This window comes from Rattus rattus, chromosome 5 (assembly GCF_011064425.1).
Source record: "Rattus rattus isolate New Zealand chromosome 5, Rrattus_CSIRO_v1, whole genome shotgun sequence".
NCBI lineage: Eukaryota > Metazoa > Chordata > Mammalia > Rodentia > Muridae > Rattus > Rattus rattus.
The window spans coordinates 100522026-100548057 of NC_046158.1; the positions used below are offsets into that span (position 1 = coordinate 100522026).

A 26032-nucleotide genomic window follows, 5' to 3' on the forward strand; every position below is an offset into this window, starting at 1 on the left:
ACCATTCTGCAGCATGACCAGCCTGGAACTAGGTGACAGGTGGACTGCATCAATTTACTTCTATAGTAAAAATATCAGTGATTTGTTCTTACCAGAAAAGATACTTCTTCTGGCCACGGATTTTCCTTCTCTGAAGGCAATGATTCAGATAAAGTACCCTTTTTGGATTAATAAGTGCTTCTATAGTATTCCACATATTGTTTCTGACCAAAGAATTCACTTCCTCTCTATATAAAGAAGTATGATGATGGTGGTATTAGTAATATTTATATTGCTGTGATAAAACACCATGACCAAAAGTAACAAAGAAAGTTTATTTTTACTTATGGTTCCAGACAGCTACATCCATAAAGGAGCATGACATCAGACAGGCATGGCAGCAGGAGCAGGGAACCAGAGTTGACATCGCAGTCACACATAGGGAGCAGAGAGAAACAGGAAGGTGGGTGAGCCTGTAAGCCCTGAAACACCACACCTTGAGATGTCCTTCCTTCAGTCAGGCTGTACCTAAACATTCTATAGTCTCCTCAAATAGCACTACCAACTGTTGACCACTGTTCAAATGCACAAGCCTATGAGGAACATTTCTCACTCAAACTGCCATGTTCCCCACCATCTTGAAGCAGCTGACTTGAGTAAATGTTAGAAACAGCTTTTTTTTTTTTTTTTTTTTTTGTTCTTTTTTTTTTCGAGCTGGGGACCGAACAGGGCCTTGCTTTTAGGCAAGCGCTCTACCGCTGAGCTAAATCCCCAACCCCTAGAACAGCTTTTTAAAGACACAGTTACTGTGCCGTAAAATGAATAGGAATAGAAACTATACTGAGGTAACAGAAACTCAGGTCTCTTTCAAGGTGGATCCTGTCTTCTAACCTTTAGATATGTACATTTATGTGAAAATAACTGTGTAGATCCCCGGAAACTAGAAGGTATCGAGTGCTAAAGGGGGAAACGGAATCTTTAGTAGAAATAGAATGCCTGTTATATGTAAATGGAAAGGGGAATGCTGGGAGTGAAGAGGTATGAGGAGGACACAGAGGAAAGGAGTCAACCCAAACTAAGGATGCATGAAAACATCACACACACACATACACACACACACACACACACACACACACACACACACACAAACAAACAAAACAAAACAAAAAAACAAACAAAAAAACCCCATGAGTCTTGATAGGGGAACAAAAATAAGAGTAATAGTTTAAATAGAGGTTCCTTGTGTAGGTAGCAAAAGCTGTTAAATAACCCTGAGTCATGGATGATAACTAAAAGCCTGTGTCAGGTATGGATTGCTGATCAGGGAGTCTCACGGAAGGGGGGGGGGCAAGACAGGCATCTGGTATTGTTTGCTCACCAGGACTAGGTAGTAAAATCAGATTGCTGAAGATGCCCCACTTCTTGATCACAAGACATAGAAAATCAAGCTACAACTTGGTTGGAAATCTCTTCCTTGCTGGCGATCTCTCAAGAAGCCAGAAGGTGTTACATAGGCTGTTGGAGAGAATTGTTCCCAACACCCTTACTTGGCCGTGGACCCTGTGTGAACAGTACTGACAGGCTAGATAAGATAAGCCCACTAGTACATCAGTGGTAGGGGATACCCAACTGCTATCTGGTTAGGTTTTATGTCCACCACCGGAAGGAATTCACAGTCAAAAAGCCTGTGGTTAGGGAGGTTATGTTTCCCAATGGGGAAGTACTGCTGTTGCTTTGCTAAATGCACATGATGTTCCCATTAAGTTGCGTTGTAATATAACTGTTTGTGTTCATAGGGTACTAGTTATCTGCTTAGGTCAGTGAAATTTCTTCCTGCAGTTGTCAGTTTTGTCTGAAGAAATACAACTGGTCAAAGTACTCAGAGCAAATGACCACTGATAATAAATGAGATATCTGTTTAGTCACTTATAAGACTTCTGAGTACCACAGAAAGAGGGCAGGGATGAATCTATGAGTTGGAGGAAAGGAGTTGTCGATGCTGTTGTGGTGGTGACTTCTGAGCATGATATAAGTGCTGTACTCCTGGACTCACTACAGCTATGAGTACTTATGTAAGACATGCATACCATTAGTCCTGTACTGTCGATATTTGTTTAGGGAAGGAGAGAGATTTGTGGAGTCCCACCCCTTCCTGAGGATTCATCCATATCAGTTGGTGGTTGATAGGGGAAGGAGACACCTCTTTTTCAGGTATAGCCATTGACAAGGTGCTCATGGCCCTGTAAAGAAACCCTAATGAAATCCACTGGGTTGTTAAAATAAAATTGAGACGTGGAAGCAGAGGAGTGGCTAGTTTGGAAGAGAAGGAGTGTTAGTGGGAGTGGAAGGAGACAGAATAGGATAATGGGGCTGAATAGGATCAAAGTACATTATGTACACGTATGAGAATATTAAAATGAACTCCATCCTTTATATGTAATTGATATATGCTAATAAGAACTAATCTTCAGTTCCACCTTGAAAAGATGCAGTTATATAGGCAGCCAGCTGGCAGCAGTCTGGAATGCCGAGGTTCTCCAGAAGGTGTGATATGCTCCAATCAGTGCCTAATATATGGTTTCTTTCATTACTCAGGCTTCACAGGTCCAGCATGGAGATGTGGAAACGGAAATGGTACCTCATCAGCATCTGCAGTGAGCCAGTAGCCAAACTTGTGTTTTGTGTTCCCCCACGTTTATGCTATGTTGGCCTAGAAGTCTTGATTCCAGAAGTGGGGTTGCTTTGGCCAGGAGGCGCAGGAGACATTCCACTGATCTGGAAGCTAAGACTACTCTGTAGCCACTCTGGAAGCAACAATAGAGTTAGGAGGGGTGGTTGACCCAGACCAAATGGAAATTGGACTTTTTCCCACAATAGAGGTAAGCAAGAGCATATCAAACGCAAGGGATTTGCATTGTGATTAAAGCCAATGGGAAACTACAACAACTTAACCCAGGTACGATGATACTTAACCAAGACCCTTCAAGAGTGAAGGCATCGATCACTCCTCCAGGTAAAGGACCAAGAGTGCCTGAGGACCAAGAAGCAGAGGGTGGAGGGATTAGGGAACGGGTGTGGAAGATAGTTATAACTCCAGCTAAGGCTACAAGATCTGTTATAGAAATGAGGATTATTATTGCCATGAGTGTTCCTGTCCCAATTTTGTTCAGAATATGCTTGAGTAAAGAGATGCATATATTAAGCAAATATCTGTGTTTTCATTTTTTCTGATCCTCTAGCTAGTAATGTAATGACTGAGATGATATCAGTAATTAAATGTTCTTAAATTTATATTGTCACAGTTCAGCTATAAGACACTAAAGACTGCATTCCTCCAGGGAGTTTGTCAGTTATTCTTTGGGAAAAATGGTGTATTTTCACTGGTAATGAGATAAGTATATGTTAAGCTCAAGTAAGAAACACTTTTCAAGAAGCCCCTCCCCTAGAGTGGGTGGCACTTTTCATTGGTAACCACCTACATAAAAGGAAGTCTAGTTGGGAAACTGTTCTGTTCCTTGCCCAGAAGTCTTGCTGAAGGGAAACCTCCACTTCCTGCTTGTGAGAGTATTAATCCCTGCTGCAGCTGTCCATCCCCACTGACATCAGACTCCAGTTTCTCCAGGATCCAGTGTGTTCTGAAGATCAGCAGCTCTCCCGGAGTCTTCAAGGCGCCAGATTTGGAAGTCTGAGGCATCTGGCTTTGTAACCTGAGCAGCTGCCAGGTTCCAGCCATTATCTGACTGGGCTGTGCGGACCCACCCAGCACATTGTAAGTCATTCTTGGAAGCCCTCTCTTCATACACACTCTATCAGGTCTGTTCCTTAGAGAACCCTTCCTAAAGCAGTCTGTTGATCTCTCCCGTTTTCCCCCTAGCAATACTGGGCACCCAGGGCTTCCTCAGGTATTCTCTTCTCTCTCGTTCCTTTCAGCATAGCTCAGTGGGGCCTGCTTAGGAAACAGATAAAGAACATTGCTGTATGACCCTTGATTTGAGGGACTAAATGGGTTATATTTCAACCCAGGTCTTGGGGCCCTGGGAGGCCCATGGATTCCTTCCAGTTCCTCCCTACCCTTTACTTCTTGCCTGCCGAAATACCTCTTTTTCCAAAATCGTTCACAGCAAGAAACCAAATTCTACCTTTTTTTAAAATTATATTAATCTGTTCACAGTCTTTCCAGTTCTTATTTTTAATGAAAGCATCAGACTCCTTAGAGAGGTTTGGTTTGTTTTCTGAGAGGACCTGGCCTTATAACATCTCCCTTTCCCCACATGACTGAGTGACAAATGGGCCAGCCTTAGGCTTGAGTTTGTTTTTCAGCAGAGGATAACAGGAGATGGAGAAGTCAGAGGGAAGAAAGTCTGCTTCCCAGGACACATCGGAGAATGGCATGGAGAACCCAGGCCTGGAGCTCATGGTATTTCAGTATGGTGCGCTGCTGTGTGGCTGTTTTCCCAGGCTCTGGATTCCCTGGCTGCACGGCTGATCTCACCTTTACCTGTGCTTCTAGGAAGTCGGAAACCTTGAGCAAGGCAAAACACTGGAGGAAGTGACACAGGGACATAGCCTGGAGGATGGCTTGGGGCATTCCTCTCTCTGGAGGTAAGGGTGTTCTAGAGTTCAACTGAGTAAGCAACAAAACCCTGGGGGATGGGAGGGCAGGGAAGAAAGGTGACTGGGAACAGATTGAAGCTACTCATTCTCAGATTGCTTATCTCACAGGCAGGACCAGGGTCACTGCATGTTACCATGTGAACGTGTGTGTATTTTATAGAATTAACTGAGTGTAAGTCCATGACATAGACAAGGCCATCAGTGCCTGCCAGGATGACATTCAGAAAAGAATAGCAACAGCAGTGGTAATGACAGTATATGGCTAACATTTACTGAGCACTACTATGTGTAATTATCTAGATGAACAGTCGACTTTGTACATTTTTGTAATTACGACATTTCATCCTTTGGTTAGCAGTTTAACAGTCAATAATGTAAATTCCATGGAAGTCTGCTTGGAGCCATAGCAGAACTCTGCCCAGGAATGTCCTGGTTTGTTTGTTTTGGTTTGCTTGTTTGGTTTTGGCTCTTTTTTTCCCCCTCTTCTTTTTCTTTCTTCTGTTTGCTTTGTGATAGACTGTTACTATGTAGTTACTGCTGACTTGGTATTCACTGTATAAGCTAGGACGTCCTTGGATTTACAGATATTCTCTTGCCTCAAACTCCTGAGGGCTGGGATTATATTCTTGCTGTTAAATACGTGAGTGGAAGTTCATGCTGTACACACCTGTCAACTCTGGACCTTGAAGGCAGATACAGGAAGATGAGTTCTGTTCTTATTGAGTGTGAGAATAATCTGGGAAGCATAGTAAGATGCTCTTTCAACCCCCCCAAGTTATTTTTCCTCTTTATTCATAATTTAGACAAGAATGTTATAGATATTTTTGCTTACCTACCAAGGATGGTTACCAATTGGCACACTAATGTGCTGCTCTGAGAGCTCCACCATCACACGCAGCAGGAGTGATGGTCCTCCAGCGCTGAACTCTTTAAAGTCTAGTAGCGCTTCAGTCTTCCCACTCAGGCTTACTCTCCTTTCCTTCTGAGCACGACTTACCTGTCATCCATTGTGGTAGGTGCAGGACTTATACCCTCATTATTTTGTTCCTCGGTTATTCAAATAGCGCCTATAATTTTCCTTGCAAAAGAAATAAACACAAGGGCCCAGCCTGAGATGTGCATGGAGCATAGTCATGAGATAGAACATCTTCCCTTGGAGAACTCCACTGCCTGTCAGAACAAATGCAACTTGAAGAGAGAGGAGTTCTGGAGGAAGAAGCTGAGGGTAGGCTGGCAAACTCACTGTATAGGTTCTTCATGTCTGCCTATTCATCTACTTATTTTTGTATCTATATATCTGTATATCTATGTCTATGTATCTATGTATCTAGTATTTATGTGTCCATGTATTTTGTGTATATCTATGTATCTATTGATGTATGTATGTATCTATCTATGTGCTTATCTATGTATCTATGTATTTATCTATCCATCCATCTATTTATCTATGTCTTTGTATCTATGTTCTATCTATCTATCTATCTATCTATCTATTCATCCATCTATGTGTCTTTGTATCTATGATCTATCTATCTATCTATCTATCTATCTATCTATGTATCTATCTATATATCAATCTATCATCTGTCTGTCTATCTATCTATCCATCTATCTATCTATCTATCTATCTATCTATCTATCTATCTATCTATCTGTAGGATGATGTCATTATGCAGGTGATGCCAAGTACAAGATAGAACCAGGCCTGTCATTGAGAAGGAAGGATGGGCAGGAGAAAAGTTTTTGGGAGGAGGAGGAGGAGAGTGGAGTGGTGGAGAAGCAGCCGAGAGAACATGGCAGCAGATGTTAAGATTTCTCTCTGCACATCTACAGGTTGTTATGATTATTCTTAAGGGATGGATGTGTACAGGGCTTTGTATGTCTAGATGAGCAAATGATATCTTATTTAAGTGAGCAATTATATCTTATGAATTGGATCAGAGATTATTGTGTCGTGTGTTCCTTTATGTGGTGATTTAATTTAATTCAAGAGAGTGTGTGGTGGCTGTAGACACTGGGCTGCCACAGAATTGAGATGTGTATGTCTTGCATGGTGGCAACCTGCCTTGGGAACTAGCTGTGTAGAGAGATTGCTGCTAGGCTCAGAGAGTAACCATCGGTGTTGAGATGCTTTGCTGACTGAGATGAAAATATCAAACAGATGTCATGGGGCACTACAGTGTTGGATCTAGTGCGGATTAAAAGAAAGCATTTTTTTTTTTAATTTTACAGAAACAGATGGTACCCGTTTTACCTCAACATCTATCTATCTATCCATCTATCCATCCATTCATCCATCTATCCATCCATCCATCCATCTACCCACCCACCCATCCATTATCTATCTATCTATCTATCTATCTATCTATCTATCTATCTATCTATCTATCTATCTATCTACCTATCTATTGAGGCACTCTTATTCTGTCACCCAGGCTGGCCTCAAAACTCTTATAGGCTCAACTGGGCGTGCAGCTGTGACTCACCACACCTAGCTTGCTTGGTACTTTGTTTGTTTTTTAAAGATTTATTTATTTATTATATGAGTACACTGTAGTTGTCTTCAGACACATCAGAAGAGGGCCTCAGATCTCATTACAGATAGTTGTGAGACACCATGTGGTTGCTGGAATTTGAACTCAGGACCTGTGGAAGAGCAGTCAGTGCCCTTAACCACTAAGCCATCTCTCTAGCCCAGTACTTTGTTTTTTAAAGACTTTTGGCCTTTCTTCTCCATAGCATGGTAAAGATCAGACATTTGCTATCTTCTGTGAGGACTGTATCAAGCAAGGATGTGGGTATTTTGGGACAGAAAGTCCTCTCCCAGACAACACATCTACTAAGACTCAGTAGTGACTATGTTCTGGTTTAGGTCTTGTCTCATTGGTTTAGGTCTTGTCTCATTGAATTTGGACTCAGAACCTTTAGAACTTGTTATCTCCAGCTTCTCCAGTTCCTTATAGCTATCACCTCTGATTTAAACATGCTGGCCTTCCCTGATAGACTTTACCCTGGCTCAGTTTTTCTTGCCTTTACCCACTGGTTATTAGCCTCTGTTTGTGTTTGAGATTCAGTTGACATTCTCCTTTGGACAGCTTTGTAAATTTCTGTTTCCTATGCAACAATATCATTTGGTTCTTTTTTTTTCTTCTATCTTTATTAACTTGAGTGTTTCTTATTTACATTTTGATTGTTATTCCCAGGCCAACATCCCCCTAGTCCCTCCCCTCCCCTTCTCTATGGGTGTTCCCCTCCCCATCCTCCCCCCCATTACCGCCCTCCCCCCAACAATCACATTCACTGGGGGTTCAGTCTTGGCAGGACCAAGGGCTTCCCCTTCCACTGGTGCTCTTACTAGGCTATTCATTGCTACCTATGAGGTTGGAGTCCAGGGTCAGTCCATGTATAGTCTTTGGGCAGTGGCTTAGTCCCTGGAAGCTCTGATTGGTTGGCATTGTTGTACATATGGGGTCTCGAGCCCCTTCAAGCTCTTTCAGTCCTTTCTAAGATTCCTTCAACAGGGGTCCCATTCTCAGTTCAGTGGTTTAATGATGGCATTGCCTATGTATTTGCTGTATTCTGGCTGTGTCTCTCAGGAGAGATCTACATATGGTTCCTGTCGGCCTGCACTTCTTTGCTTCATCCATCTTATCTAGTTTGGTGGCTGTATATGTATGGGCCACATGTGGGGTAGGCTCTGAATGGGTGTTCCTTCAGTCTCTGTTCTAAACTTTGCCCCCCTATTCATTCAGTTCTTAAGTTCAGAACCAGTTGTGTAAAAAGAATTAATCAGTCCAGCTAGCACGTGTTAAAGACACACAATCCAGGTATTTTATATACCAGCTATAAGCCTAGATTGGGTAGGCTTTGGAGTTATTTTAAGTTATATCCCAACCATATGTATCTTGTTACTGGCTGTTTCTCTTGGCCATATGCTCAAGGTCCATCTCCTCTCATGGAGGCCTCTTGGGGAGGAAGAAGGAGGAGGAAGAAGGAAGGTATCATGGGGTAGGAGTGTTGTGAGCATATGGCCATGAGGGCCAGGCAGTTGGAGTAGGAGCAGCCCAGGGAGAACATGGCAAGTGATATCTCGAGGTCATTGACAGGGAAGTAGATAAAATAGCATAGAGGTTTGTTATCTGCCCAGCTCTAGTGATTTAAGGCTTATTACAAATATGAAGGGATGTTTCTTTTATTTGGGAACTAAATGATTTAAGGTGGGGTAGAAACCCCCCAAATAATATTTAGCACAACACAGTTGTGTACATAATTTTGACTGTGGAAACTCGTACTTCAGATGGTGGGTTTTTGGTTAGGTGACAACGGACAAAATCTCTTGCCTGTGACTTATTTTTACAATTCCAGAGCACATTCCCTCTTGCTTCATAGTAGTGTGTCCAACTGGTATTTAATTGGGTATAAAATAAGACCTTAGACCTCTTGAAAGTTTCTAGACACCTGTGCTGGGCAATCCTCACTGTTTTCTCACACCGTCAGTTGATTCTGAATTGACTTCTTCAGTTCCTGCTTCTATTTCTTTCTTCAAGCCGGTGTAATAAAGACTCAGCCAAGGCTGCACTGTCTGCATTCACAGACACTGGATTGTCTGAAAGCTGCCTCACGTTTTCCACAGCTTGACCTGAACGAATTAAGAGTTAAATGAAGAGCCCCAGATCCCAGCCGTTATGCGGGGCTCTGTGTCCCTGAGTTAGGAGAGTTTCTACACCTGGCAGATAGTTTGACTAAGAGAACTCATGGACACCTTTGCTGCTGGTTTGCTGCTGGATGTGGTGACCACCAAAGTCATGCTTAGCTAGAGCTTCTGACCATGCTCGCCCATTTGACTTCCACCTACCACGTGTGGGTGGAGCCAGTAAGCCTGCAGGAAGGTTGTCTTTAGTCAATACCGGAAGCTTCCATACAAATGTGTGGAGGTAGAGGCAAAGTCTCAGTGTTCACTCACCTAACAGCTAAACCTCTCAATTCAGTGTCTAGCTATAGCACAGATACTAAGCCTCAAACTGTACCATTATGTAGGGTAAAGGGCTTGCTACTGTTGGCAAGATGCTGGACCAGGGAAGATACAGAGCTCGTGGACACTTGTGTATGAGCTTCTATGATGCTTGATTAGTTTAAAAGGTTGAGTTCTTCCTCTTTTTATTTTGGATGTATAGTCCATTATCGTTTTCTTTTTAATACTCAGTTCTAACCTGGTATTCTAGGATTCCATTGTTCATGAGTTTTGCAAACGTTTTGGTAATTTCTGAGTACTTGTTGACCTTCCCAGGAAATGCTGGTTTGTGGTGAAGAGGTGAAACCCTAAGCCTGTGCTTTCTATTGACTCTTAGGCTCATGTATATTCCTTTCTTTTTTGCAGTGGCTTTGCCCAATAGGTACTTAATTGGATATAGTTTCAAGTCGGTTTCACCTTGTGAATTAGGAGATAGGTAGCATATTTAAAGTAGAGAGAATTTACTCATAAAGAGACTACTATGTGCAATTAAAGTATAATGACAGGCATATGAAAATAATATAATAAAACCCAAAACTAACCTAAAGAGATAATTAAGAGAGAAACAAAAAGAGTGGCTGGGGAGTTGGCTCAGTGGTTAATTAAGTACATGCACTGCTTTTTCAGAGGTCCCACACTCAGTACCTAGAAGCCATACCCAGTGGCTTACACTTACCTGTGATCCTAGCTCCATGAATCAGGGAGCACAATCTAACCTTAGATCAGAAGGGTGTAGTGCAAGAGAACCTGGTAGTGTGCTCAGACCAGAATCCCTCCCTGCTTAGATGGGAACTTTCTGTATTGTGATGTCTTGTGAGGTCCCATGGGGGAAACCCACTAGATAAGCCAAACGGTTTGGAGTTCAGTGGTATGTCCTCACTGATTGAACTCTCAGGACCTAAGCAGGGTGGAGTGAGGACCTGTAGGAGCAAGTTAAAAGCTGGAACTTACGGGTCAAAATGAGTGCTTTGTGAATGATATTCAGTTGGCAAGAACAACCTCCTCCAGTGTTATAAGAGTTTCACTGCTGTCAAGTGCTGACACTGTAAACTTTCTAACTCCCTACTTGTCCACTAAGCACAGATGGTGGCAGGGGCCTGTAGATCCCAAACATCCTCCTGAGGTGAGGGGCTTAGACAATCCAAGCGTGATACAGATAGTTTCCCTCTCTCTTTTACTTCCCTGTATCTGAGAATGTACACCTTTCTGAGGCAACCCAGAGTCAGACTTCATGCAGAAGTTAAGAGGAGAGAGGCAGAACTGAAGAAGGAAGGGTGTAGGACCTATGGTTACAGCAGGTTCAACCCAAGATAGGTGGGATAGGCACCAATAGACTCCAAACTGTGTGGACCAAGACCCCAGACCATTTAGCTGCTGGTACCATCTGTAGCTAATTCCTTAGCACCACAGTCTCAGACAGGTCACTTCTAGCTGGGCTCACTTACTTTGGAGTTTCCAAGAGTGTGGGAGTCGGATCTATTTGCACGCATAGCTCCAGTGTGCTCCTTAGGAGTGGCAAAGGCAGATGATGGGGTCAGGTAATGTGTTCCTGGGATGGTGATGGAGACTTTAAGTACAGAATCCAGGCTACTCAGAGTCAAGCTCTCCTGACAACCTTTGTGACCTTGGGAAAGTTACTTGGCTTCCTGGCTTTCAGATTGCAACAGCACCCACCCCCAGGGTCATTAGAGAGTCAATAGTGTTAGTGTCTGAGAGTCCTTTGAGTCCAAACACATGAAAAACACCACACAAAGCAATCTTGAGTAGTTCTTGCTGAACGTCTTCTCTCAGTCCTGTCAACCTAGAGACTGAGCTTGGTGCTGTTTTCCCTCCTACCTGCCAGTGTGTGAAGAATTACTCAAAGTACTAGCTCTGTGTGGTTTTAGGGTGCTGTGATAGAATAGCCTCTAAGAAGGACAGGCGGAATATGGAAGCCAAGCAACGCCTGTCCTTAGGAAAACACAGACCACCACCCACTTCTGTGGTAGTAAATCACCAATGATGTAGCTACTGTACAATGAGTCAGCCTTTCTGACCTGAGGCACAGGCACAAAATTTAAGCTGACCTTTGGGGACCTTGTTGGAGAACTATTGAACATCTGCATCTGATTAATTTTCATTATTAACTAAGAACAAACTTTGCCTGGTCTATCAAGTTCAAAGACTTGCACACAGGATGAAAGTAATGCTCACATTTAAATTTGTCTTCTCATCAGGAGGATTCTTCAGCCCTTCACCAAGGCCAGAAGTTTCTATCAAAGACATGCTGCTTTATTCAAAAAGATCCTGCTTGGTCTCTTGTGTTTAGGTGAGATCATGAGAATTCATGGACGGGGGAAACAAGAGCATTTTTACAGTTGTCAACTTGTGTCAAGATTGTTGAATGAATAGTACTCAGAAACTAACCTAAAGGCTATGTGAGGTGCAGATCATAACTGCCTGTAGGTGAAGACAGTTTATTGTCTTAGACCCAGGAGGATAAGTAAAATCCAAAGAAAAGCTATAGTTTAAAAGCACACTATTTGACAGGTTTAAATTTTTAACAAAAAAAAATTTGGTTCACCTTGTTTTTAGTGCTTAGATTTGATTCAGAGCACATGTCTGTAGTATTTATGAAAGACGCCTTTATACATAACATATTTACTGCTTTGTTTCCAAAACTTAAAAACAGTGGTAGATATTATTTTTGAGAGACAGAAAACCTTGTTTATGGTATGCTGTCAGTGGCATGCAGAGCTTTGATTAGGTGCAGCTGGGATGCTGAGATCACAAATTATTCTTCATGTGGCTTTCCCTCCTAGTGCCAGCCTCCCTACACGGCTTTACTCAAGACAAAGTTTTATCATTGTCATTTCGACACAGCTGGGGTAAAGAAGAAGAAGAAGAAGATAAAAAGCCTGATTTCCAAAGAGTGTGACAGTGGCTATGGACCACATCTAAGGGAGAGAGCAAGAGAGAGGGCAGCAGCTAAACTGGAAGGGTTGAGACTTCCCCAGAGCAGAGAGGAATGGCCTCCTTCCCTGTGGAGGCTCAGCCTTCCTGACTCGCACCCTTCGCCTTCTCTTCACAGCCTATGCTGCCTACCTCCTGGCAGCTTGCATCCTGAACTTCCGGAGGGCACTGGCCTTGTTTGTCATCACCTGCCTTGTCATCTTCATCCTGGCTTGCCACTTTCTGAAAAAATTCTTTGCTAAAAAGTCAATAAGATGCTTGAAGCCCTTGAAAAACACCCGCCTGAGACGTTGGCTTAAGAGGTAAGTGCGCCAACTTTGTTGCTGTTCACTGAATCCCTAAGAACAGCGCAAAGGCTCTTCTGGCTCCCTGGTTCAGAGGTTTAGCGGTGGTCTCTTAGCCCCATCAATGTTGGCTGGTGATAGAGCAGAATATTATGGTGGGAAGCGAGCAGGTGAAGTAAAGCTGTTCACATCATGGAGGCCAGGAGGCAATGGTGTCAGTAGGGCAGAGATCAGCACAGGGTGTAACCTACAAGGGTTGCCCTGTGATTGACATCTACCAGTTGGGTCTCAGCTCCTAGAGCTTTCACCGCCTCCTAACAATCCTTTTAACTGTGAATGTGTCAGTGGATTAGCTCACCGATGACGTCAAAGCCTTCTTCTTGTCTCCTTTTACCTCCCTTTGTTTTTCTTTTCTTTATCATGAAACAAGGTCTCTTGCCCAGGCTGGTCCCAGAACTCTTTATGTAGTCAAGGATGTAGCAAAGGATGTCTTTGGACTTCTGATCCTCCTGCCTCCACCTCTTCAGTACCAGAATTACACATGTACTTAGTTCACGGAGTGCTGGGATTGAGCCCATGGCCTTGTCCATCCTAGGGAAGCCTCGACTTGGGCAAGAGGTGGCTGAGCATCACAGCCATCTCTTTAGTGTGTTCCCTTTTGACAGCTCCTGAGTGGGCAGGCTCTCACCTTATACCAAGGTGAACACAGAGAACACAGAGCAACAGGCCTTTGAGCCCCACTCCAGTTTCTCATAGACTTGGGTCAGCATTGCTGGTGCAGATGGGACTCCGGATCAGGGAGGAAGTTCAGTCTGAAATCCCAAGCGGCCATGACAGAAGTGAGAAAAAGCCATGCTTCTCCTCAGTGGGTGGTCAGAGCAGATGTCGCACTTACACCAACCTGTTAGCCAGGGTTGCCTCTCCTGCCCTGTGTTAACCCCTTTCCCTCCAGGCCTCCCAAGCCCCTCTATGTGATTTCATCTTTACAGCCCCTTAGAGCAGTGGTTCTCAACCTTCCTAATGCTGTGACCTTTTAGTGTAGTTCCCCATGCTGTGGTGACCCTCCAACCAGAAAATGGCTCATCGCTATCTAGTTGTAATGTTGCCAAGGTTATATATTGTAATTACATTAGTGTTATCATAATGTAAATATCTGTTATGTATGATATCTGATATAAAACCTCTAAAGGGGTCTTGACCCACAGGTCGAGAGACACTCTTAGAGTCTAGGAGCAACTTGCTCACAAGCATAGATGAATTCATTTTCAATTTTATGTGTATGAGTGTTTTGTCTGCATGTATGTGTGTGTGCCACATGCATGGCTGGTGCCCAGTGTGTTCAGAAGAGGTCCCTTGGGACCTGGGTTACAGGTGGTTGGTGAGCCACTGTGTTGGTGCTAGAAATTGAACCTGAGTCCACCACAAGAATAAGTGTTCTCAGCTGCTCAGGCAGCTCTCTGATCCCCAATCTTGCAATCACATTCCTCCTGCCTCTTCTTCCTAAGGTTTGCACTCCATGACAGTCTCCTTATTCATTTTGATAGGCTAGGGATTAGACATAGGGTCTTGTACATTCTAGGCAAGTGCTCTGCTGAGCTACATCCACAGCCTCTAGTCTATGTAGTAAAGGCCGTAAGTCCATAGATGGTGTATTTGATTCCAACATTTGGAGTGATCAAAAAGGAGCAGCAGTCCGTAGGGGACCAGCTCAATATTGTCTTCTGTGTTCAGTACTTTATTGGTCACTGGAAGCGCCTTCATGGATGAGTCTGCATATCACATTTCAATGATATGTCTGTATGAGAAACGAGATGTTATGCGGTTTGTAGTCTCTTAGACACTTATTCATGTAAATTTGGGAGCAGAAGCTAGGGAGCTACCAGAGGATTCTCCAGGTTCATCTCTGTGTAGTGAATGAGCCCTTGCGTTCTCTCACTGAGCCTCTGACTAAGGGAGTTCTCTGTTGCTCATTGCCCGAGTCGGTGACTGAGCTTCGTCATCCCTCCTCCAGGGTGTTCATGGGAGCCGCTGTTGTTGCCCTGATTCTCTGGCTGGCTCTGGACACAGCTCAAAGGCCAGAGCAGCTGATCTCCTTTGCGGGAATCTGCATGTTCATCCTCATCCTCTTTGCCTGCTCCAAACACCACAGTGAGGTGAGTTTGGGGTACGTAGTTGGGCATAGAAACACAAGCAAGGGCTACGTAGAAATTACAAAGTGCCCATGTCAGGTATACATGGCAAAGACAGAGCTAAGCAACATTTCCTGGAATCTTCTTCTGACAGGTTTATTCCTAGTCAAAGTTTGAAAGCTTTTAGAGTCCTTTGGCCTGTTAATTGTTACTGTGGTATATATGAAATCTAGTCAGTATTAAAGAAATATAAAATCAAATAGAAAGAAAGAAAGTTAGAAAGGAAGGAAGGAGTAAAGAAAGAAAGAAAGAAAGGAAGGAAGGAAGGAAGAAAGAAAAAGCAGCATGGCAGAGAATCAGATGTCATTGTACAGAAATGATGTTTGCAGAAGTTATTTGCATGCATGTGTCATTACTATAACGTAACTTATGTAAAAATTAGTACAGACATACTTGCATCTCCACAATATCATCATATTTTTTCTTACCAGTCTCCCTGTTCCCTGTTCTATTTTCGTGGTGGAACTCCGTGACCCAGAGCAACTCCGGGAGGAAGGGGTTTTACTTGTCTCATGCTTTTTCATCACTGTTTATCATTGAAGGAAGTCAGGACAGAAACTCAATAAGGGCGGGGATCCTGGAGGCAGGAGCTGATGTAGATGCAGTGGAGGGGGCTGCTGACTGCCTTGCTCAACCTGGCTTGCTCAGGGTGCTTTCTTATAGAACCCAGGACCACCAGCACCCCTCACAATGGACTGGGCTGTCCACCATCAGACACTAAGTCAGCATCAATGCCCTATAGTCTTGTTACCAGCCCAATCTCATGGGGGTATTTCTCAACTGAGGTTCCTTCCCCTTAGATGACTTTAGTTTGTGTCAAGTTAACATAAAACTAGCCAGCACAGCTACATTACCCCAGACTGTAGCACCACTCCTAGGACATGGTTGAATTAGGCAATGACTGAGCAAAATCTGTAACTCATGCATGGAATATTTTCTTTTTGGTTTCAGGTGTGCTGGAGGACGGTGTTTTGGGGCCTGGGCCTTCAGTTCGTCTTTGGGATTTTGGTCATCAGAACTGAACCTGGATTTAATGCATTTCAATGGCTGGGAGATCAGATCCAGGTACAGGGAATTGGATGTCAGAGGTTTCTTTACTGGGAACCTCAGAGAATGTGGATTTGAGGAAGCAGGAGGCTTTGGGACTATGCCTTAATGATGCTGTGGCAGAATCTGGTCAGGTAAAGAGAAAGAGTAATGGGGTTCCGGTGAGAATATGGAATCCAGTTAGGTAGAGAGTAATAAGGTTCAGGCAGTACACAGAATCGGGTAACGAGAGAAAGAAGGTGTGAAAGGGTGAGGTGAGAATGTAACTGAAGAGAAGTCGATTGGCTGAGTCTGTCATTTCATGACCAATTTCTGGGACATGGCTCACAGGTGGTCACACCTGAGTCATATCCCATCTTCCTGTGTCCCGCCTATCCTAATTCTCATCCCTTTTCTTTCCACTTCAGACTTTCCTGGCATATACTGTAGAAGGATCCAGTTTTGTTTTTGGTGACACACTGGTCCAAAGTGTTTTTGCTTTTCAGGTAATACCTATTTTGTGGGCAGGCATGGCAATGTCAGCAAAGGGCAGGGGCAGAGAGCTGGGGATGATGTGTGCCCCACACAGCACACACAATATAGTCTCTCATATCCTGCCTCCATTCTTGTTGCAGTCTCTCCCAATCATTATTTTCTTCGGATGTGTGATGTCTATTCTCTACTACCTGGGCCTTGTGCAGTGGGTGATCCAGAAGGTAAGGCATTTGGTTTCCATGAAAGGACCTTCAGCCTGAATCTGTCAGGGGAATGAATGAATTCATACTTACGTTGGGGGAGAAAGTTCATACGTGGGATGTGGAGAAACAGAACCAGTTTGAAAAGTCCATCTCTCTGAAGCCTCCTGGTATCAAATGATTACCCAGGCCTGAGATGGGCTGGAGGCAGAACATGGTAAAAAGTTCTTTCATACTGGGCTGAATTTGCTTGTTCTAGAAACCCCAAGGCCTGAGTTCTGTCTGGCTAATGTTTGCAACTTCTGTTACTCTGGGCCATACTATTTCTCCGGGCCTGAGTTTCTTTACCACCCAATGGAATAGTAGGGGTTTTGCTGGACACTATTCAAGACTCTTGGCAATGTTGGAAGATTTATGTGTCTGAGTTCTTTAGATTGCCTGGTTCCTGCAAATCACCATGGGTACCACAGCTGCAGAGACCCTGGCTGTGGCAGGAAACATCTTTGTGGGAATGGTAAGTACCCTGGAGCCTTCTGTTTTTCTAATCTCTCGAGAACCAAGAACTTGGCAGAGAACAAATTTAGAAAGATGATTTTCCCTTCCCCTTCTCTCCCCACCTCCTTCCTTCCTGTTTTTCTGAGACAGGGCGTTTTGTAGCCCAGGCTGACCTCAGAGTCACTATGTGGTTGAGGTTGACCTTGAGTTTCTGATCTTCTTGCCTCCGCAGTCCCAAGTGCTGGGCATATAGGCATGTGTCACCGCGTAGCCTGAAGCGCTCATTTTTCTTGTGAAAAGCAGAGAAATGAAGACCGTGGGACAGTAAATCCCTCATGAAAGAGTCCTCAGAGGGTCACGGAGAGTTCATTGCTTTGACCCTTGATGACTAATGCACAGTCCGGACACACTATCTAGAAGGTTGTCCTTAGACACTGATGCAGCTTCTTACACAGGGTATAGGTGAATGTCTTAGCCTAACCTTAGTTCCTTAGCTAGGAAGGATGGCCGAGCTACCTCTGCTTTCTTGCTGTGAATTCCTGTGGCTTTCCAAGGTCTCTGGGGAGGCAATGGCTTGTCTTGCTCAGGACTAGCAGGGCTCTTCTTCACACAGCATCTCTCTCAGCACATCTATCTGTGTGGTAGAAGAGGAAGTGTTTGTTTTCAATGGGTGTCTTTCCCCTTTGCTGTGATGAAGTACCATGGAAAAAGGCATATAAAGAGAGAAGGGAGTTATTGTACTCATAGTCTGAGAGTACAGCCATCCTGTGGGGAAGAGCTTGGTGACAGGAGCTTAAGGCAGCTGAAGAGTGATGCTGGTGCCAGCATCCAGGATACAAGCCTAGGGAGTGGGTCTTCCCACTTCAATTCACCTAATTAAAATGATCTCTCACAGACTGACCTATCAAGATAACCCCTCACAGGCATCCCTAGAGTCATTTTTTTTTCTTTTTTCTTTTTTCAGAGCTGGGGACCGAACCCAGGGCCTTGTGCTTGCTAGGCAAGCGCTCTACCATTGAGCTAAATCCCCAACCCCCCCCTAGAGTCATTTTTTAAGGAGATTCTATCAATTATTGATGATGAACATTAACTATCCCAGTTTTAAATCTATGCTATCGACTGGTTAAATCAACATTAGGGATAATCATTTTTCAAATGAGTAAGAAATTAACATTGGGGTCTTTCTCTCCCAAAACCTTGGGCTGCTTATCTGCTTTTGATCTGTTTTCTGACTAGGTCTGGATGTCTTTTTATCATGATCTTACATATTGCTAACATTATGTATAGTCAATTGATCTTTTTCCACCTAGACTCTAATATTCTAGGCATCTTGCATGAATGTTCTTAGTAGCTAATACATTCTTTTGCTGACACTTATTAAAGGATAAATGACCTTATAGATTGAGGCTAGGTTATTTCCTCCGTGAATCTTCCTAATTAATAACAAATTACAGACGTTTCATTAAAAATTGCTTTGTGCTTATTTAATGACTCTCACTGTGTGTGTTTGTGTGTTTGTGTGTGTGTGTGTGTGTGTGTGTGTGTGTGTATGTGTGTGTTTGTGTGTTTGTGTGTAAGTACTCTTGTACCATGGCTCTCATGTGGAGGTTAGAGGACAACTTGTGGATGTTGGTTTCTTCTTTCCTTCTATCTACCATGTGAGTTCTAGATATGGTTCTCGGGTCTTCTGGCTGAACTTTCTTGCTGGCTTGACAGTATTTTCTTATTATTCCATAAATCATTTGCTTACACAAGCTATTTTCAGTTCCTTTATTACATGCTTTATAGGCATCTAGTGTGTGATCAACAAGTGGACTGTATGCAATAATTTATTCGCTAGGTGCATGGATTTAGGCATGGCAAATAAAGTGAATGAACACCAGTTGTCTACAGTATTCTATAACATGATATAGGAACACTTGGAAACAAGCCAGCAAGGAGATGATTGGGCAGGACTTTATCCACTAGCTGGAAGGGCATGTATCTGATAGGCCCATTCCCTTCCTGGGCTAAGCACTTTGACATGAGGAGTAATACTCTCTCGGTATGTGACTATTTCTCTTTGTTTTTAGACAGAGGCACCTCTGCTCATCCGTCCCTACCTTGCAGACATGACCCTCTCTGAAATCCATGCAGTGATGACTGGAGGCTTTGCTACTATAGCAGGCACAGTGTTGGGAGCCTTCATATCCTTTGGGGTGAGGCACAGTCAACAGAATCGCTCTTGGTACACCCACGTTGAGCCCTACAGTGGTGCTAATCCCCATCTGGCTTTACAGATTGATGCATCATCCTTGATTTCTGCCTCAGTGATGGCTGCCCCTTGTGCACTTGCCTTGTCCAAACTGGTATATCCAGAAGTAGAAGAGTCCAAGTTCAAGAGCAAGGAGGGAGTGAAGCTGCCTCGAGGGTGAGCAGGGGAAAATTCAGGAGATGGTGATGTGTGCTACCTAGAGAAGCCTAGTGCACTAGAGACTTCCAGTTTCCCCAAAGGAAGAAGGTCTGTCACCCCATGTCTCCTTTTGCTATTTTGGCTTCCCAGCTAATCATTTTCAATTTTTGTCTTGTTTGGATTTAACTTTCCCACCTGTATTAGTGCCTTATATAAAAATATTCCAAGTTCTAGGCATCAGACTTTAATAGCAAGAGCATCTGAATCACTTCAGAGAAATGTCTACTATTGTAATTGCTAAGGAGTCGCATCACCCCTCACGGTGGCTGGCTGCCCACTTCTTCCACTTTAGGGTCAATGGAGCTTCTCCTCTCTGAGGAGCTGAGACTACTGTAGGTAGCATATTCTTTCTCTATGCCCAATAACCACAGGGAAGAGAGGAATATTCTGGAAGCCGCGAGCAATGGAGCCACAGATGCCATAAGCCTTGTTGCTAATGTTGCAGCCAACCTGATTGCCTTTCTGGCTGTATTGGCCTTCATCAATTCTACCCTTTCCTGGCTGGGGGAAATGGTGGATATCCATGGACTCACTTTCCAGGTAAAGTCTTATATGTGTTGGGCTTGTTTTCCTGACCCTCAGTAAGCTGAAATCCTGAGGCAGAGGAGGTGGTGGAGAAAGGAGAGGAGGCTAAGTGTCTGGAGTGACTCCCGGCACCTGACCTTTGTTGTCTTCTCTTCCTTTCCCTTCTTTTTCTCTCCCTCAGGTCATCTGCTCCTATGTCCTAAGGCCAATGGTTTTCATGATGGGTGTACAGTGGGCAGACTGCCCATTGGTGGCTGAGATAGTAGGAGTCAAATTCTTCATAAATGAATTTGTGGCCTATCAACAACTGTCTCAGTACAAGAACAAACGTCTCTCTGGAGTCGAAGAGTGGATCAATGGCGAGAAACAGTGGATTTCTGTAAGTGACAATCCAGCAATTTATAGAGCGAGAAGCATATCTGAGGGAAGGCACAATGTGCTACACAAATATTGGGGGCCCAAGGTGTTTCTTAGTGTCCCAGCCTAAGCACGAGACCATCAGAAGCATGTGTGTCAGTACCCAAGCTTCTGCTCCAGGTCTGTGTTCTTTCTCTTTTGCATTCTGACCCAACTTTGATCTATGAGCTGATTGCTGTTCCTTACATTGGGACAGTCCAAAGAACATATTTTCTCCTGGATGTCCTAATTCCATTTATGTGCACATTCAAACTTCTATGAAACAATCTTTCTTGCCTCTCCCTTTGCATCTAGGTCATTTTCTCTGTATCTTTAGTAAGAATCCTGTTGGGTCAGGAGTTGTGTAGTATTACCATATCATGACAGTGGTTGTAACTGGGGCTGGTTGTTTTCTGAGCATCATTTGTGATTCCTTAGAGCACTGTAAGAAAGATTTGGTGTGCCCTGGAACTTCCAACCTGGTTCTGAGCCTAGGTTGGAATTTACTAGGCCTAAATTTATCTACTTGTTTCCCCCCAGGTGAAGGCTGAAATCATTGCAACATTTTCTCTCTGTGGATTTGCCAATCTTACCTCCATAGGAATCACACTGGGAGGCTTTGAGTGAGTTGTTCAATTCCCCAGGTCCCTCTACATGCCAGGCAGATCCAGCCTTAGCTCACTGCAAAGCTGAGGCTCGCTAGAGAAGCTGGAATGGAGTGGACCTCTCAGGCCACACATAACTCAGAGCTATCGCAGTCAGTCTGACTACCGTATATCCTTTATAATGGATGTCTTATTCCCCTCTTCTCCTTTCTCCAAGGCACAAATGCGCTTTATTTTTATCTTCCTTTTAAGAAAGAGGTTATGAAAATTATATTTCTATCTTGCTGCTAAACTGCCAAATGTACTTTCTGAAATTAACCTACTCAACAGTTTTTAACTTTATAGGAGCGATATTTGTACAGGAATTTAAAAATGCCAAATATAAACAGGAGACATATCAGATAAGTGGAGTCAGTGAGTATCATATCTCGTTGGGTAAAAGCCGAGAGTCCTGGAGTACTGAGGAGTAGTTAGTACTTGAAGCAGAGGTATTCAGGGTGCTGGACTGTGGGTGATGGTTGCAGGAATACCAGGATAGAGGGAGTGGTCCTGCAGGGCCGTGTGTGTGTGTGTGTGTGTGTGTGTGTGTGTGTGTGTGTGTGTGTCTGTGTGTGTCTGTGTGTGTGTGGTGTGTGAGTGTCTGTGTGTGTGTATTTGTGTGTGTCTCTGTATGTGAGTGTCTCTGTGTGTGTGTGTGTGCTGTCTGAGTTTCTAACAAAATCCTGAGCTGAGCACTTGGAAGAGTCAAGTTAGAAATGGGTCTAAGAAGCAATTAAATATGAAACAAATGTTAAAATGTCATTTATGTCAATAATGTTCTGGGGGTAGATTCACTAAATTTATGTCACTGATAGCTGATTAAACAGTGTGAAGGTGAAACAATTTTCTTTTGGGTTATCTTTTTCCTCTCTGTTAAATACTCACCCACATTTCTGTATGTCTGTCACATGATAGCTGTGTCTCTGGGCTGGGCTCAAAATGGTCCATGTAGTTCCAGTCTGGACTTAACAGTGTAGATCTCAACTGGCCAACACAGGCACCTGTGCCTGCTTGAGGAGCTCAGAGCCCTGCTTGATTCAGATTTATCTTGAATGGGTTCCAGAACCACTGAGGTAAGGGTCAGATATACAATCCTTGATCCAGGAGAAGACTGAGTTATAAATCAAGACTAACTTATGTATACACCTCTTAAGGAAGGTTAACAGCCTTAGGTGGTTTGTCAAAGAACACTATTCATTGGACCTGCTTTTTTTTTTTTTTTGCATTCTTCTAATGGGGACTCATGGGCTACACCTCCTTGCTGTGTGAGGAAGACATCAATTGCTTTCTATTGTTTCCTACAGCATCCATGATGCCCCAACGGAAGAGTGACTTGTGCAAACTTGTGGTCAGGGCCCTCTTCACAGGTGCCTGTGTTTCCTTCATCAGTGCCTGTATGGCAGGTAGGTGCCCAAGCATGGTCTCTGGCAGAGATCACAGGATCTCTCTCAGAATGTTTATTTAACTAACCATCCATCCCACAGACTCCTAATCTACAGTGTTACCAACTCCCAACCAAGCAGTACAGACCTTTGGGGGCCATGTGCCAAATCTTCCTCCTTGAAGTCATTCTTTCTCCTCCATGCAGGAATCCTCTATGTTCCCAGAGGTGCTGAAACTGACTGTGTCTCATTCTTAAACACAAATTTTAGCAACAGAACCTATGAGACATATGTGTGCTGCAGAGAGCTCTTCCAGAGGTAGGTGAACACCAGGGTTACTGCTCCTTCTTAGCATATCCTCTTACATGAAGGGGACTTCTGGATGTTGGGAGAGCAAGGCTGTGAGTACAGTGCCATGGAAGCTGTATGGAGTGCATGAGACAACAGATGTCAGCTCTATAACAGGTTAAGAAACCAAGTAAAAGTAAGCTAGTCACTAAATTCCTTTACTGCTAAAGCGGAATTTATAAACTGGATAGATTGTTCTTCTGTTTGTGGTTCTGATGTGTATGTTCTCAGTGGGTTTTCTAAAGGTATAATCTAAGAGTCATTAGCATCTAGAAATCAAAAGAAATGTTTTCAGGGGCCGAAAACACCAAACAAAGCCACTTACAAGTCAACTGGCATCTGGCTCAAGTAGTTCAGATGCTACTCTTGCAGAGGAACTAGGAGGCTGCTGTTGGGGAGACCCGAGTCCTAGTTCCCCATGCACACTGGGTGCTTCCAACCATCTGAACTCCAGCTCCAGAGGGGTCCCATGCTTAAGTCCTCTGCAGGCACCCACACTCACATGCACACACCCACTCCTGCCCATGGACATATAATTGGGAAAAAATAGCAGCTGGATCTGTCTGTCTGTCTGTTATGCATGTAAGAATAGAGGGTAATATGAGAGGATTTGAGGGATGGTAAGGGGGGGGGTGGAGGGAGGCAAAGTGGGGGAAAGTGACATAATTCTGTTTCTGTTTGAATGAAATGAAAATCAAAAAATTGAAAAGAGAAATACCTTTGTCTAATTAATTTATACCAATGAAGTGTAAACATTTTTTTCTTTCTCAAGAGGAAAGTGGCCCTAGGTAGTCAGCCTATCTTTTTTATTAAATTGAATTCTGAATAATTTATAAGGCCTTTTACTCCTCAACTATTTGGAAATGACATTTCTAACTAGATGATGTTAGGAGCTGGACCTGGTGGGACAATGTTCAGCGTTCTGTACTAACATCAACTAAAGGGGCAAACTTCGTTTGGTTGGGTCTCATTTCACTGGTTATGACAACAGATCTACTCAGAGTAGGTTTGCTCTCTGCTACTTGGAAAACTTGTTGATATATTGCGCTGCCTTGCTTGTGTCTGACCTGTTTGTTTGGTTTTATCGTTTCAGTACTTTGCTGAATGGCACCAACATGCCTTCTTTCTCAGGCCCTTGGCAAGACAAGGAGTCCAGCCTCAGGAATCTTGCTAACTGCTGTGACCTCTATACCAGCACTGTGTGTGCCTGAGGCTGGTGGGGCCATTCCATGACAGTTCTTATAGAACAGATTCGTGTTACCAAATACATGTTCATGTACTTAGGCTTCCCATTCTCCGAGAACTGCACTAAACTGCACAAAATGAAAGTCCTGATCTCACTGTGGCTCTGTATAAAAACCAGCACCCACCTTTCCACTGGCGTGCCACATAGCAGATAGGAAATTCATTATAGACCCTTCTGAGCCAAAGTATGGTGGGAATGTAGCTAAGGGGGAAATTTGTGTGTGGGAAGTGCTAGGATGGAGATTCAACCCCTAGCCAGGGCCAGAGTGGGGAGAGTGGGGAAATCCAAATAGATGCTTAGATTTAACTTGGGGATGGTGGCACACCGCTGTGGTCGCTTACCTGTAAGCTCAGAGCTAAGGGGATTGCCTCAGATCCAAGGCAAGCCTGGCCTGAACCCGAAGTCTTTCACAGAAGTAAAAGAGTAGAGGCCATGTCCTCGGGCAGGGGTGGAGGTGAGGGAATATATTTCTAAAGTTATATGGGAAACACTTGTGAATACTTAAGGATAATATATTTTTTATTGCCAAAGATTGTATACTTAAAAACTCTTTTCATTTTCATATATTACTAAAAAGCTATCTGTAATAAAGTGTTTTTTAAAAGGTATATTTTTAAAATTGCATGTTTGTGTCTCTGTGTGGGTTTGTGCATGTGAATTCAGATGCCAGAGGAGCCCTGAGGTGGGGGCCACCTGCACCTGGAGTTACATTGGTCCTGAGACACCCAACATGGGGGCCGCAGACTGCACTCCTGTCTGCTGCAGGAGCAGTACACACTTAACCAGGGAGCCATCTTGTAACCCAACATGTAAAATCCCAAGGAATGCCCATTCTTGAAAAGGCCCTTACCTCGATTTGGCGTTCTCAGTTAGTGCCAGTCACCTGCACTTCGGGTTTAGATAGAATCCTTTAAAATAGTTTTGGACCATCTAAATGAATCACCCTGTACCTGAGTTAGACCCTGAGAGGATTTCTCTGAACAGAAATGGATGAGGGGCTCTCACCAGGGCTACTCAACAGTCACTCCAGCTCCCTCACCTCTCTTGGCTTCAGCTCCTCAGTAAGGGGCCACGTGTGGGTGACAAATGCCTTGGATCTCTGTGAGTTTAAGGCCAGATTGGTCTATGTGGTGAGTTTCAGGAGAGCCTGGGCTACATAGAGAGACCTCATTTCCAAAATCCTGAAGAAATAAAAAACAAAAATTCAAAACAGACTCTGCTGGACTTATGGTCGGTGCTGATGCCATGCTGAAGAACCCAGGAGCATAGGGGTGACAGAGGCAGTGCCATAGACAGCAATGCTTCCATGGAGTTACTCAGAGCAGTCACTGATCACTGAACAGGCACACGTCACAGAGAGGCTGGGTGTCCAAGAACACTTGGCATGATTGGGTCATCATCAATAGGCTAGAGGGCATTGAAGACACCAAGAAAGCCAATCCTTTGTCACACTCTCAGTGTGGGTTTTGGGCATCGAATCCAGGGATTCAGCAAGCAGTTTACCGACTGAGCCATCTCTCTAGCCCAAGAGTAGCTTTAAAATAATTAGTTTATTTTACTGTGTGTGTATGTGCACATGCCTGTGTGTGTGTGTGTGTGTGTGTGTGTGTGTGTGTGTGTGTGTGTGTGTGTCCTGTTTGCTCGAGTGTATCTGTCTGTCTGTTCAAGTATGCAGGCCAAATCAGCAATCAGAGCATTGCAGTGTGAGAAGTCAGGGCTGTCCTGCCACCTTGTGGAATCTGGAGATTGGTGTCAGGTCTTCAACCTCTGTGCTAGCTCCTCTACCCATTAGTC

General features: G+C 43.9%; 1 protein-coding gene across 1 annotated transcript; it reads left to right on the forward strand.

Annotated features, from left to right (window-relative positions):
• The first annotated feature begins 1296 nt into the window (after positions 1 to 1296).
• On the forward strand, positions 1297 to 24846 carry LOC116901889 (sodium/nucleoside cotransporter 2). The gene is made up of 18 exons (XM_032904098.1): positions 1297 to 3748; positions 4300 to 4396; positions 4490 to 4581; positions 11821 to 11912; positions 12675 to 12858; positions 14852 to 14993; positions 15981 to 16094; positions 16484 to 16561; positions 16691 to 16771; positions 17184 to 17264; positions 19318 to 19443; positions 19525 to 19655; positions 20069 to 20237; positions 20404 to 20601; positions 21159 to 21238; positions 22565 to 22665; positions 22851 to 22962; positions 24086 to 24846. Exons 2-18 carry the CDS (start codon positions 4316 to 4318, stop codon positions 24201 to 24203), a joined length of 1980 nt encoding a protein of 659 aa, XP_032759989.1. The 5' UTR covers positions 1297 to 3748; positions 4300 to 4315; the 3' UTR covers positions 24204 to 24846.
• Positions 24847 to 26032: the final 1186 nt, after the last annotated feature.